The sequence below is a fragment of the Dendrobates tinctorius genome, unplaced genomic scaffold (genome assembly GCF_039654945.1).
Source record: "Dendrobates tinctorius isolate UK_male_01 unplaced genomic scaffold, ASM3965494v1 ptg000147l, whole genome shotgun sequence".
Classification (NCBI taxonomy): domain Eukaryota; kingdom Metazoa; phylum Chordata; class Amphibia; order Anura; family Dendrobatidae; genus Dendrobates; species Dendrobates tinctorius.
The window spans coordinates 20,160,877-20,173,384 of record NW_027361814.1 but is presented as its reverse complement, the minus strand read 5'-3'; the positions used below and the strand labels follow the sequence as shown (position 1 = coordinate 20,173,384).

The window sequence follows — 12,508 nt, the reverse complement described above, 5'->3', positions numbered from 1 at the left end:
GCTGGAGATGGTGTGCGGCGCCACCAGAGGGTGGCCGCACCCAATCTCCAGCACAGGCCTCAAGCCACGGTCTTTCCTGCCGGCTGTGACTGCACGGAGGTGGGTGGGCAGGCAGCGGTGGGATCCAGCGCGTGTAGTCAGGCGGTGGGTCCTGGCAGGGGTTCGGCCGCGGCATCCGTCTCATTACACCCCCTCATTAAACCCTCTCATTATACCACCCTTCATTACACCCCTCTCGTTATACCCCCTCTTTACATCCCTCTCGTTATACCCCCTCTTTACACCCCTTTCACGGCCTCGTGATCTCAGTGGCATACAACAACCCGTAGAAGCGAGTAATCGCGAAACGGCCATTGTCCGGCACCTCCCTCCCCTAGCATTCCTCTAACGTCCTGCATGTCCACACATCCATTGATGGAATTTGTGTGAAATAAAGATGCACAGTTTTTCAGCTATATCGGTGAGTGCTGCATATTTCTTCTTTTTTCGCTTTACATTGAAATATTCATGTTTTTTCATGCAAGCGTCTCCATTTTTTGACTGAATTATATGCCACAATACTTCAGATAAATAGCTCCGTCTGGTAATGTGGTGATTTGTGTGCCGTAGTATGCCATTCATCTGTTTGCTCTTTGCTGGGATCATAGAAATATGTATGCCATACAACAACCAATAGAGACTGGTACATGCCAAATGGTTAGTGTTTAGTAGCAGCCTCCTAGATAGACAATATATGGCAGTGAAGTCTGGGGCCCTCACACATACCCAGACTGGTCAAGGTGGGAGTCCAGCCCAACAGAAATTTTCCACTGAGCTGGCCAGATTCCCTCTACACCTAGCAGTATTGAAGAGGGTGCTGTCATTTCAGGCTCACCTACATAGTAGCACTGCTACACATAGGTGGTCCATACAAACCTGGACCCCTGGAACAGCTCACTCAAAGCAAAACTGACCAAAACAACAATCACAGCAGCATGACAAAAGCCAGAATCCAGAAGATAGTGGATGAGGGCCAAGATAGTTATGTCAGTGACTGGAGGAACCATTTCATCATCTCATAGAAACTGGCCATGTACTGAAGTCTACAGAGAGCCTACAGACTGTCCCCATATCTGGAGAAACTCCCAGACCCCAGAGACTGCCAGGTCCTGATCCGGTATAGACTCAGTGCCCACAGTTTGGCCATCAAATCCCGTCAGCCTAGACGGAGCTACAAAGCCTAGGGAAGATAGACTGTGCCCATGCTTTGACCTGCCATGTCCTGCTACATTGAACCAAGCACACATCAATGAGGGAACTCATTTCAGGAGATTCTCTAATCTCTTCCTGGATTTCATCTCCTTGGTGGAGGAAGAGATAACATAATCTTCTGGGGGAAGACAAAAGAACAATGGAGATAGTAGCGCAGTATGCCAGCGCATGCCATGTACTTCAGGAAAGAGAGCTATAATTTGCCATGGGCTTCCATAGACTCCACACCTCCACCCTGGATGTGCCACATCCATCGTTCCTACATTCCCTGCCCATCATCCCCACAGTCCCTCTCCCTATTCCCAACTAGACTCTTGATTAGGCAAAACTAATGTGTATTTGGCCTGTCAAAAAACTTATTTGCATTTAATAGATCGATAGATAGACAGATATAGATACTGTATTAGATACATAGAGAGATACTGTAGAAAGAGAAGTTTACAGATGTACAAACAGACAGATACACCTGCAGTATCCGTACTATAATGACCGCACGTCCAGCTCATTTTCATAAATAATTTTCTTCCTCTATGAGGTGCATCCATTCCTGAGAGATTCCCAGTCGGTAGTTACTGCTGGACACCACTGAGATCACCTTTCTTTGGCAGTCAATATTCTTCAATATAAAACTTGGTCAGAATCTGATCTGCTCATTGTCAGCCTTCTTAGCTGTGATTCCTTTCTGCTTGTCGCAGCGTTTTAGCTTCGGAACATCACCAGTGTTTTTAGGTTACAGATGTAAAGTACAAGCCCAGCTAAACAAAAACGACAAGTTACGTGTGAAGCTAATTATCTGAACAGACACAATATAGCTAAGGGGTGATTGAGATTTTCCACATCACGGTCATTACCCATTTGAAATTAATTGCAAGTCTTCATGTTTCTGGGTTTGTGTTCGTCAGTGATGCGTAGCTGTCATCAGAGGATCTGCATAATTCTTAGTACTTTCTGTATGGACTTTTCTTCTGTCGGATTTACCAATTCTAGTCTCGTGGCAAGTGTGGGCTGAGACCTAAAGAGCTGGCACTGATCATTAATCATATTACTTTTGATATTATAGCTAGAGATGGGCGAACCCAAATGGAAATGGAGCGCCCCCAGGGTCTTCGCCAGGTCGGCGGGGTACTCGGAGCCAGGCCCGGTGGATTTCAATGGGAGTTGTCACGGTAGCAGTGACCCGGTCCGTGGCCCTGGGCGTCCATTGTAAAAGGGGAATGTTGAGTGTGTGGATAATGATTAAAGTTTATTAGTGAATGATTCGTGATGCCACCTGTGGTGTTCGGCAATGAAGATGTTAAGCCGACGCTGCAGACAGATCCTCTTGGACAGATGGTGTGGTGCAGCAATGGTGTTGTGGCCCTCCACAGGTAGGGCAGTAGTCCTGGGGCAGTGTAGTTGAAGAGATAGGGAGGAGACGTAGATGGTGCGGTGTCAGGCACAGCGATGTAGCAGTGATGAGTGTGTTGGCGCAGGAATAAGTGGAGGACATCAGGGCATGTAGTTCCAAAGCTTTACTCACAGTCCGTGATGCATACAGGCGCCCGCCTCGGTGCAGTGTCCTCCAGGTCAGGGGCTCAGCCAACCACCAGGCAAGATGAAGTACTCCGTTCCAACACTCCGCCAACATATGTGCCTTTTCTGAATGTCTCCCTTTAGCGCCTATAGTGAAGTACTCTCAGTACTGAGTTACACTGGAGTTCCTCCTGTCAGATGTTCCTATGAACTCTACTTGTACGGCAGACAGCTGTAGCCTGCTTCGGGGACTCTTGGCTACCAAGTCCAGGTTCACTATCGTTGCTGTTGTGCCCCCAAGTCTTGTGTGGGAAAAAAGTGGTGACAACTTCTATTCCTCTGGTGTCTGCTGCAGGACCATTAGTATCCGTACAACCTCGGGGACTGTACCCCAGCCTTGCGCTGTGAACTTGGGAAGGGTTCTGCTCTAACCCTGATCCTTAGTCCTCCTCTCCTCATGTTCCATACTAATCCTTCCGTCTTATGGAGAGAGTCAGGCTTCCCATCAATGTCTCTTTCCTGTGCCAGCGGACCCAGGTCACTGAGGTCGGCTGCAGCACTTCCTTCATCCATCCATCCCACTCAGGGGATCTTCACTCCTCCACTGACTCTGTCAGACTGACTAAATCCTAATCTCTTCTCACTCTTTTGGTGCAGACTAAACTCCACCCGCCTCCCAGCACGCTTCGTGTTCCAAGCAGGGAGCCACCAAAGGGTGCTTTGCTACACTACTATTTTGTGTGGGATGCAGGTGTTGGAGTGTGGTCAGGTGTCTCCACCTTACCTGGATGGTGGGGTACCACACCTCAGGAGGAGGTGCAGTACCTCTGTGGCGACTGAACCCTCAGGGGCACCACAGTAAAGTTTGGGGTCCATACAGGACATGGACTTCTCTCAGAAGTCTGTTTTACTGTTCTGGTTTGGCAGCCTGAACAAAGCTTGCTGAAAGGCTGCAGCACAGCCAATCAACAAGCTTTACTGTGTGGGCACTTCCAGTTCAGTCATTGCCATGTCAAATATTGACATCTTTCCAGTCTGAAAATACCAGCCCCAAGCTGCCTGCTTCAGCATGGCTGGTTATCAAAAATGGGGGGGATCCTATATTGTATTTTAAATTATTTATTTAAATAATTTAAAAAAGCAGCTTGAGGATAAGCTCACAGCTGAGGGCTGAAGCCCGCGACTGTCATCTTTACCTGTGCTGGTTATCAAAAATAGAGGAGACCCCATGCCATTTTTTTCTTTTATTTATGTAGTCAATAAATACATGTATGGTAAGCTATACACGCACTGCACTAATTATCTCACTGATATATTTATTACTATGGACAGGTGCTGGCTGGCGAATAGTCTCATCAGCATCGCGTGCTCATACTGCTATGAGTCAGACCAGGTGTAGGCTGTTGAGATTAGAGTACCATTCTGGTACCCGAATCAAACTTTTTTAAACCTGTTGGACCCAAACATCCAAAGGTCCGACAATCACTAATTGTAGCATCACTTAAAGAGCACCTAAAATTTTCATTGTATTTAATTATTGATCAGCCTATGTAAAGATATGAATCTTGGTAAAATACTTCATTACCTTATTTTGCTTTCTTCTATCTTTAACACCATGCTGAAAGTAATGACTTGTCTGCCTAGTTCATATTGTCTAGCAAAGATCCATACTGGGAAAGTGATCATCTCTGCTCTCCTCCCCTATGATCAAAGGCTACCCCCTGCATGAGCATGGAGGAGGGGAGCAGAGAAACTCAAGCAGAAGTACAAATTTAGCAAGATCTGAAGCTCAAATTAGCAATTAAGGCAGCATGAACTAGGCAGACAAGCCATCACTTTCAGCATGGTGTCAAAAGGTTGTCCCAGCATAGGTATCTGATGGCCTATTTACAGAATAGGTCGTTAATGGCAGATTGCTGAGGGTCCTACACCAGATCACCCTCACTGATCAGCTGATTTTTGCTCCAGGCAATGGCTGGTTAGTGGTTAGTAACACTTTAAATGGAGCATCTAAATGCAGCTCTGTTCAAATTGTAGCAGCGGTTGCCAGCTGATGCCTGTTACAGTGGCACAGCTCCTATTTTTATGCATAGAAGCTGAGCAGCAGTACCCAGTAGCAGCGTCTACACTTTGAATGGAGATGTGCTCAGCAGCTCCGTTCCAAGTGTTCACATCTGGCTGCTGCCAGAGCAGATACCAGCTGATCAGAGGGGGCACCGGGAGTCAGATCGCCACTGATCAACTATTGATGATCTTGTAGATAGGTAATCAAATGCCTATGCATGGATAACCACTTTAAAAATGTTATAAATTTAAGTAAGGTGATAGAGTATGTTACATAGATTCATAACTTTACAAAGGCTGATCAATAATGATATAAAAAATTTAGTTACTGCAGGCATACTCTAACCCACCATTTGACATCAGTGGCAAAAAGAGAGTGGCATGGAGAGTCTAAAACTCATCCTTGCCTTTACTACAGTAGTAAAGGAAGGTTAGGCGTGGTTAAAACTTACCAGTGCACTCCCAATACAGTGGCCTTCTCAGAAGAAGGAGGAGCAGAAGGCACCATTGAACTGAGGAGGCAGAGAGAGACTAACAGGGGTCCCCAGGTAAGGTAACTACACATGTAAACCACATTGTCACTTTTCAGACCCAGGTTGGTGTGTCGTTTTAATATAAAATATATCTTCTGATAAGATAAATAATCATCCGAATAGAAAAGGAAGCCATATTCAAAATATAAAAATATACATATTTTATTGAGATATGATTAAAATCACAAGCAAAAAACAAATGGAAATATTAAAAGTGGGTACTGTAAAAATCACCACAACAAGAGGTAAGAAAAAGTAAAGTCGAGATAATATATATCCTTCTTTTTCAGAAATTACTGATCTACTATAATAAATGCGCTAAGCAGCTTCCGGGTTGTAACAACTTCCGTCCAGTTGTAACTGGTGACGTCACAGCACACCTCTTGCCATGTTAACCCTCAACACACCACTCCTCAACACACACTCCTCTCACCTTTCACTATCTCCACTAATGTCCACTCACAGGATTTCAGAATACTCAAGATGGCGTGGCCGCAAGAACATGTCGCCGGCGTGGACAACGTCGGGATCAAGGATGGCGCCGGCGGAAGAAGATGTCGGGGAACGTGGAGCAGCGACGATGACGGTGTGAGTATGAGAGACGGAGTGAGAGAAAGGGTCGTATGTGGAGTGAAAGAGTGAGTGGACGTGAGTGGAGATGGTGAAAGGTGAGAGGAGTGTGTGTTGAGGCGGTGTGGTGTGTTCAGGAGGAGTGTGTGTTGAGGGTTCACATGGCAAGAGGTGTGTCACTATCCTCCTGATGCGATAGCATCGGGCCTTAATCTACTATAATAAATGCGCTAAGCAGCTTCCGGGTTGTAACAACTTCCGTCCAGTTGTAACTGGTGACGTCACAGCACACCTCTTGCCATGTTAACCCTCAACACACCACTCCTCAACACACACTCCTCTCACTTTTCACTATCTCCACTAACATCCACTCGCAGGATTTCAGAATGCTCAAGATGGCGTGGCCGCAAGAACATGTCGCCGGCGTGGACAACGTCGGGATCCAGGATGGCGCCGGCGGAAGAAGATGTCGGGGATCGTGGAGCAGCGACGATGACGGTGTGAGTATGAGAGACGGAGTGAGAGAAAGGGTCGTATGTGGAGTGAAAGAGTGAGTGGACGTGAGTGGAGATGGTGGAAGGTGAGAGGAGTGTGTGTTGAGGAGGTGTGTGTGTATTGAGGGTTAACATGGCAAGAGGTGTGTCACTATCCTCTCGATGCGATAGCATCGGGCCTTAATCTAGTTCAAATATAAATAGATATATGCTCATTCAAATACATGCCAAAATTTTTTATGTATAGATAGTAGATGCAAGAGTGCAAAGTTTATCTCGACTTTACTTCTTCTTACCTCTTGTTGTGGTGATTTTTACAGTACCCACTTTTAATATTTCCTTTTGTTTTTTGCATGTGATTTTAATCATATCTCAATAAAATATGTATATTTTTATATTTTGAATATGGCTTCCTTTTCTATTCGGATGATTTAGTATTGAAGCTTTTTTTTGCCTAGACTTTTCCTATTTTGATTATTGATAAATAGTTTGAACAGCATGCCATATTAGTGGTGGATATTAAAGAAAACATGATGACATTCATTTTCCTGGGTGATCATCCCTTTTGTTTCAGATTATGTTATCCTGTTAGTATCTGTTAACTTAGTAACATCACTTCTTGTGTTAATGACAAAGTTCTTGTTTCTTAAAACACCTGCGCATCATGGTCAAATACAATAGTGCAAATAAAGGCCTTAAAAACAAGGCATGCCGATTTCACCAATAAAGAGATTATGGAAGCAAGGCTCCACTGATGAGGGGAATTGGGCATATAGACTCCACCCATAAGGGGAAAGAAGCAGTGAGAATCCACATGTCACGGTACTGTAGCACGATTTTCCCAGGGCAATTGGCTCCTTCCCTGTCCCCCAAGCTAGGAGGACCCTGTTATGAAAGGGTCACCGAGGAGGATAGCAGGCCAGGCTAAGCCACAGAAAACCAGAGAGGTTGGTAAGTAAGCGGATGCAGACCCCTTATCCTGTCCACACAACTAGCAGTAGCCGTGGAGCGTACCTACAATGATCCTAGATGCCTCGGCACAGCCGGAAAGCTAACTAAGCCTAAAGCAAGAAAGGTGAAATCTAAACTACCCTGGAGCAGACCCCAAAGGAATACATAGCCCCCAAACATATATTGTCGATGAGACAAGATGAAAACACAAACGCAGGTAGAAAAATAGACTGAGCAAACGATGGGGCCCACACTGACTAGACAGGACAGGAAAGGAAAGACACTGTCTGCAATCACGCAAAAAACCCTACAAAAAGTCCAACACGTCTGATGCACAAAAACACTGAAGTCGCACGACTTCGCCCCCCACTATATCAGCACTCTGGTATATTCTGAAAGCAAAGCAAAAAGAGACCAATATAAAAGGGGACAAAACAAACTGGCACATGCAGTAACATATGGGCAGTGATTCAGCACAGCCCCAGTCGGAGCTAGCTAACCCGCACAAAGCAGAGATAAACAAAACCAGATTAAATGCAAACAGAATAGCAAATGAACCACTTAGCCTAACATGCAGGGAAAGAGCAGGAGACATCAGACCTCAGGAGGCACAGGAAGAAAATCACCAGCAGGGATAGAGGGAGTCAGCTGTCTTAAATCCCAATCAGAAACCCCAGATCTCCAATCGTCTTCCTCATTATCAGGTGGCAAGCCTCTGTCAATCAGATCAGCTCCACTACCTCCAGTAACCACCAGAGGGAGCCCAGAAAGAGAACTCTCAATCTGACCAGCTCCACTATCTTCAGTAATCACCAGAGGGAAGCCAGAGAGAGAATTCACAACAGGAACCTAGGCCATCACTGTATCTCAGATATGCCCCTGAAGGTGGACATGGTGAGGTCTCGCACCTTACTATGCTCCTATATGCACGCTGATCTGTTTCCTCCCCCACCCAGGGAGGTGTGGAACAGAAGTGTATAGGAAAACACAAATGTGACAGATAGGGAAAATAGACCGGGATAAAAGAAAACTACAATCATACAAGTGAACTCACCAAACAATCAAGTGGAAATCAAGGGAACGGTAAAAGAAATGGGAAAGTATTAGGATAAACACATAATACCAAATAAATGCAGATATCTCCTGTAGACTGCACCAACCGACTGCTACTAATTCAGAACTCTCCTTCACCAACAAACCAGGAAGTTGCAACTATCACTAGCAATTCCCAAGTGCCATTGGTAAGCATATATACAGAGGGGAGTGGCCAACACAAAACAGCTGAGACAATTCAGAATGGAGAGCTACAGGAGATCACGTGAACTGATTAACCCATGCACTGACAGAGCAAAGAAAACCTGCACTGTTTAATAGGATGGTGAAGCAGTTCTATTCAATGCAGAAGTTCTTGTAACCAGACGCGGCAATCTTCTGGCCCCTCTCTATCGTGGTATCCCCAAGACACCACACATGAAGGAAATAGGGATCCTGCTAAGAATACGGAAGCAATTATGAAATATGACTTCTTGTCTTGGACTTCATTTGTGGCGGAAAATTTGCTTTGAAATTGGAGAAAACAATTTTGTCATGGCTGTTCGTAAAAAAATGAAAGCATAAACAACTCAAATTCTGCCATACCTGAGCATAGGTTGCTTTGGGAATGCAGGCTGGTCACTATTCTGGTTTTGAGGAGGTTTTCTTGTCACTTGCTTGTAAATGTTCCTCGCCGTCACACCAATCCACAACACTGTGCACAGACTCGAGTAATGCAAGACAATGCCAACCTGGAGTAATCAGAAGCAGAGAACAGATACATGATTGTCATATGTACAGACCAAGAAAAGGTCTGATGTGTACTGTAAGTTGAATACTTAACAATTCATAGATTGTTTCTATTAATACTATTTTCTACTTTTGTAGACGTAATGCATTGTTAAGTTTTCTTCATTTGGGGAACCAATAGAAATTCATAAGAAAGGTTCCCAACATTGCCATTTGCTGACATATTCAAAAATAATTTAGATTTTCAGTCTAAAATTCAATACATTCTAGGTACTATTGTAAACATGCAAATTTACGATGCCCTATGAGTGAACTTTGAGATTTTTTTCAGATTTTTTTTATTATCTTTGCATTTTCTTTTAGACCTTAAAAGGAATAAAATTTGCCATCACTTGTACAATATACTGCAATAGTGTAATGTAAAGTTAACAATCTGCTATGAAGTCTAGCCATGGGAAGGGCATTATAGAAGGAACAAAGTAACCACGGGGGCTTTCAGTATACCCACAGCTGGAATCACATCTTGGAGTGAAGGCACAGTAGGACACAGGAGACACCTCTTGGTATTTACCACTTAAATGCTGCTGTCAGTATCTCGTGGCACCCACTAGGTATAGAACAGGCTCAGCTTTTGAGCCCACTCTATACACTTTCAGGCAACATATGAAAGTCTTTTGATGTCTTACTTTCAGTCCATTCCCAGGTCTCAACACTTCTACTCTGTTTTGACTCAGAGGAACCTTTTTGTCCCCTCTCTATATCAGTGACATGTTTGCAAGGGGCTCGTTTCAATAGCTAGGCCTACCCCTTTCTCTATTTGCATTGGTCATGATAGGGATTTCTCTTACACAGAGAGGGGGGTAGGAAGTTCTCTTGTATTTTTAAGCCAAATTGGAAATGGAAGTGCCAGGACCTGAGAGCACGACTGCAATTGGGAAATCAGTGGACCTTTTTATAATGAAGGTTGCCTTAATTTATTTTTTAAACAAATCTAAGGCATTTTTTCCCCAGTTGTGTAATCTCTTTAATTCCATAGAGGGTGTTTGAAGTTAGGTATCAGGAAGGCTTCTTTGCCTTTTGGCTGCGAACAAGAGCAGGCCACCCTTGCAGATTGATACATTATGCACACTGGGTACAGTGCACTGGTTAGTAGGCTGGGTGGCTAAAATAGTCATTGGGTGGAAACCCTGATGCTCCAGGATTGATGGCATTAAGCAGGGTAAGTTTGAAAACCTGAGGTGTTAAGTGCCACAGGAGTAATGAACCTGGGGTGTCCTAACTAACCGGGCCTGGGAAACCTACCTGAGTTTTGTCATTTTTGCACATGCTGGTTACTTTTTCATACTTATTTGAAGAGAAATTGTCAGCAGGATTGTGCTCAGTAAACTATAGACAGTGTCAGGTCGGCGCCGTTTTACTGATTAAAATGATACATTGGTTGATGAAATCTGTCTTGTGGTTCTTGTGTAATCTTTATTTGTAGTTTTCAGTTAATGAGATTCTGGTGCTTCGGTGCGGTGCTATGGGCGGGGCTGTGGGCGGGGCTTTATGTGGTGCTCTGATTACATGTTTATAGGCTGATGACAGGTCATTGATCCCTTATTGACCTGCCCCCTATTTTACATACTGCATAGAATATTGTGTGGAAAATAAAAAAAAAATAACACTTATCACTCATTTGCCGGCATGATACAATGGCTAATATGCATATATTAATTTATGATTTAGTCATATAGTATTGTGGGGGAAAAAAAATATATTTTCATCAAAATGGCTCTGGTTTCCGCGCCAGCGCAGTAGCATCTATCTCTTTTTTTTGTTCTAAAATGATTATATTAGTAGTCGCTGATGACATCGATTATGTAGGGTATGTCAATATTTAATGTCTTTCCTTACAATTATCTTGTATGTACCAAGGTATGACAGTCCTTGCACAGATTCTTCTTGGCATTCCTCATCCACTCAAAGTGAATCTTAGATTTTTTTTGCCCATTGTTCTCAAGTTTAATTCACTGGAAAGAAACTGAGCAAATGTTCCATTTCCAGGCGTCTCGAGCATATAGAACCGGTTCTACCTATGTCTCAATGAGCTGTTCTATCCGCGAGCTGTTAACGACTTTTTATGAATGCTATTAATATGAAAATGAAAATACCAGTTCTGGCAGGATGTTAACATCTGCATTCAGAGAATAATTGTTAGCTATTACCATGGCAACTGCAATTACAATTTTAGCCAATCCTCAATATTCTTTTATTTCCATTATAAATGCATCTGGCTTTATGAAATGAATATAAATTCATATCTTGTGTTATATTCTACACTACATGGATATAAAGCCCCATTCATTGGGTTATTACTCTGATCTTCTGTAAATGGTCTTCCAAGGACGTCTTTCTAATATATTAGCGTGTTTAGTCTTTTTAAGCAAGAATATGGCTTTTTAGAGCATTTTGATGATATGATTGAGTGTATTATACTGTTGGTATCTTTGCTGTTGGTGAGAAGTCATCGATGAAAGTCCATTACTGTTCACGAAGACTGGACAATGGCACTTTAATTTCAGTGAAGTCTCTCCAAAAACACTTATTTATTGAGACAAATCCTTTATCTAGACCAGAATTCTTATAGTTAGATCCTTTAAGCGGAATATCCCTTTAGGATGCGATTCGCATATTTCCATCCACATTCTGACTAGACTTTTCCGGCCTCGCTCAGTACACTTGCATTGAGGGAGGCCACGCATGTCTAGTCGGTCTGTGACTGCATGTATCTAATACTTGCTGTGAAGCTCCTGATGCTCCTAGAGCTGACACGAGAGAATCCTCGCAGCACAGTGTGTACATAGAGTGACTGCAGAAGGCCGGACAAAGCTTTTAATGCAATGTTGAGTGGTTGTCTCGAAGAGTTTTCATTATACTATAGTATTTGGTTTAGGGAATTTTAATGTTCCAATTTTTTTTCCGGTTCACCCTTCACCTCCCCATGAAGGTATGATTGCACATCTCTTTAATAAGTTGTTTTATTCTGCAATATCATGTTTCCTAATGAAGCAAGGCTAGTCTGGTGGAACGTTTCTTCCCTACGACTAGTCTTCCCTCAAATTTTCTAATGACACCTCCTTCGGTATGATTGACCGCTTCCACTGTGACACAAGAATGTTTTTCTCTCATGTGAAAAAATCAATCTGATTATGCTATTTATGCTCTGATCAGAGTGTGCTTCAATTTGATCAAATATGGAAGATAACCAAAAATAAAAGTCATCCGAATGAGGTCCAATTTTTTTCAAGGACCCATAGAATTGAAAGGCCAAGTGCATTTCAATTATTGGAGGCAAATCGTGTATGGTGC

The 12,508-nt window shown here is 43.5% G+C and overlaps 1 protein-coding gene across 7 annotated transcripts in view; it reads right to left on the bottom strand.

The window, feature by feature from the left end:
• Positions 1 to 12,508, bottom strand: part of ADGRA1 (adhesion G protein-coupled receptor A1) — a 1,190,508-nt gene that overhangs the window by 104,771 nt on the left and 1,073,229 nt on the right. For all 7 annotated transcript variants that reach the window (XM_073546510.1, XM_073546511.1, XM_073546513.1 and 4 more), the window contains one exon: positions 9,014 to 9,159. In XM_073546510.1, coding sequence (XP_073402611.1) covers positions 9,014 to 9,159 — 146 coding nt within the window. The remainder of the gene's footprint in view (positions 1 to 9,013; positions 9,160 to 12,508) is intronic.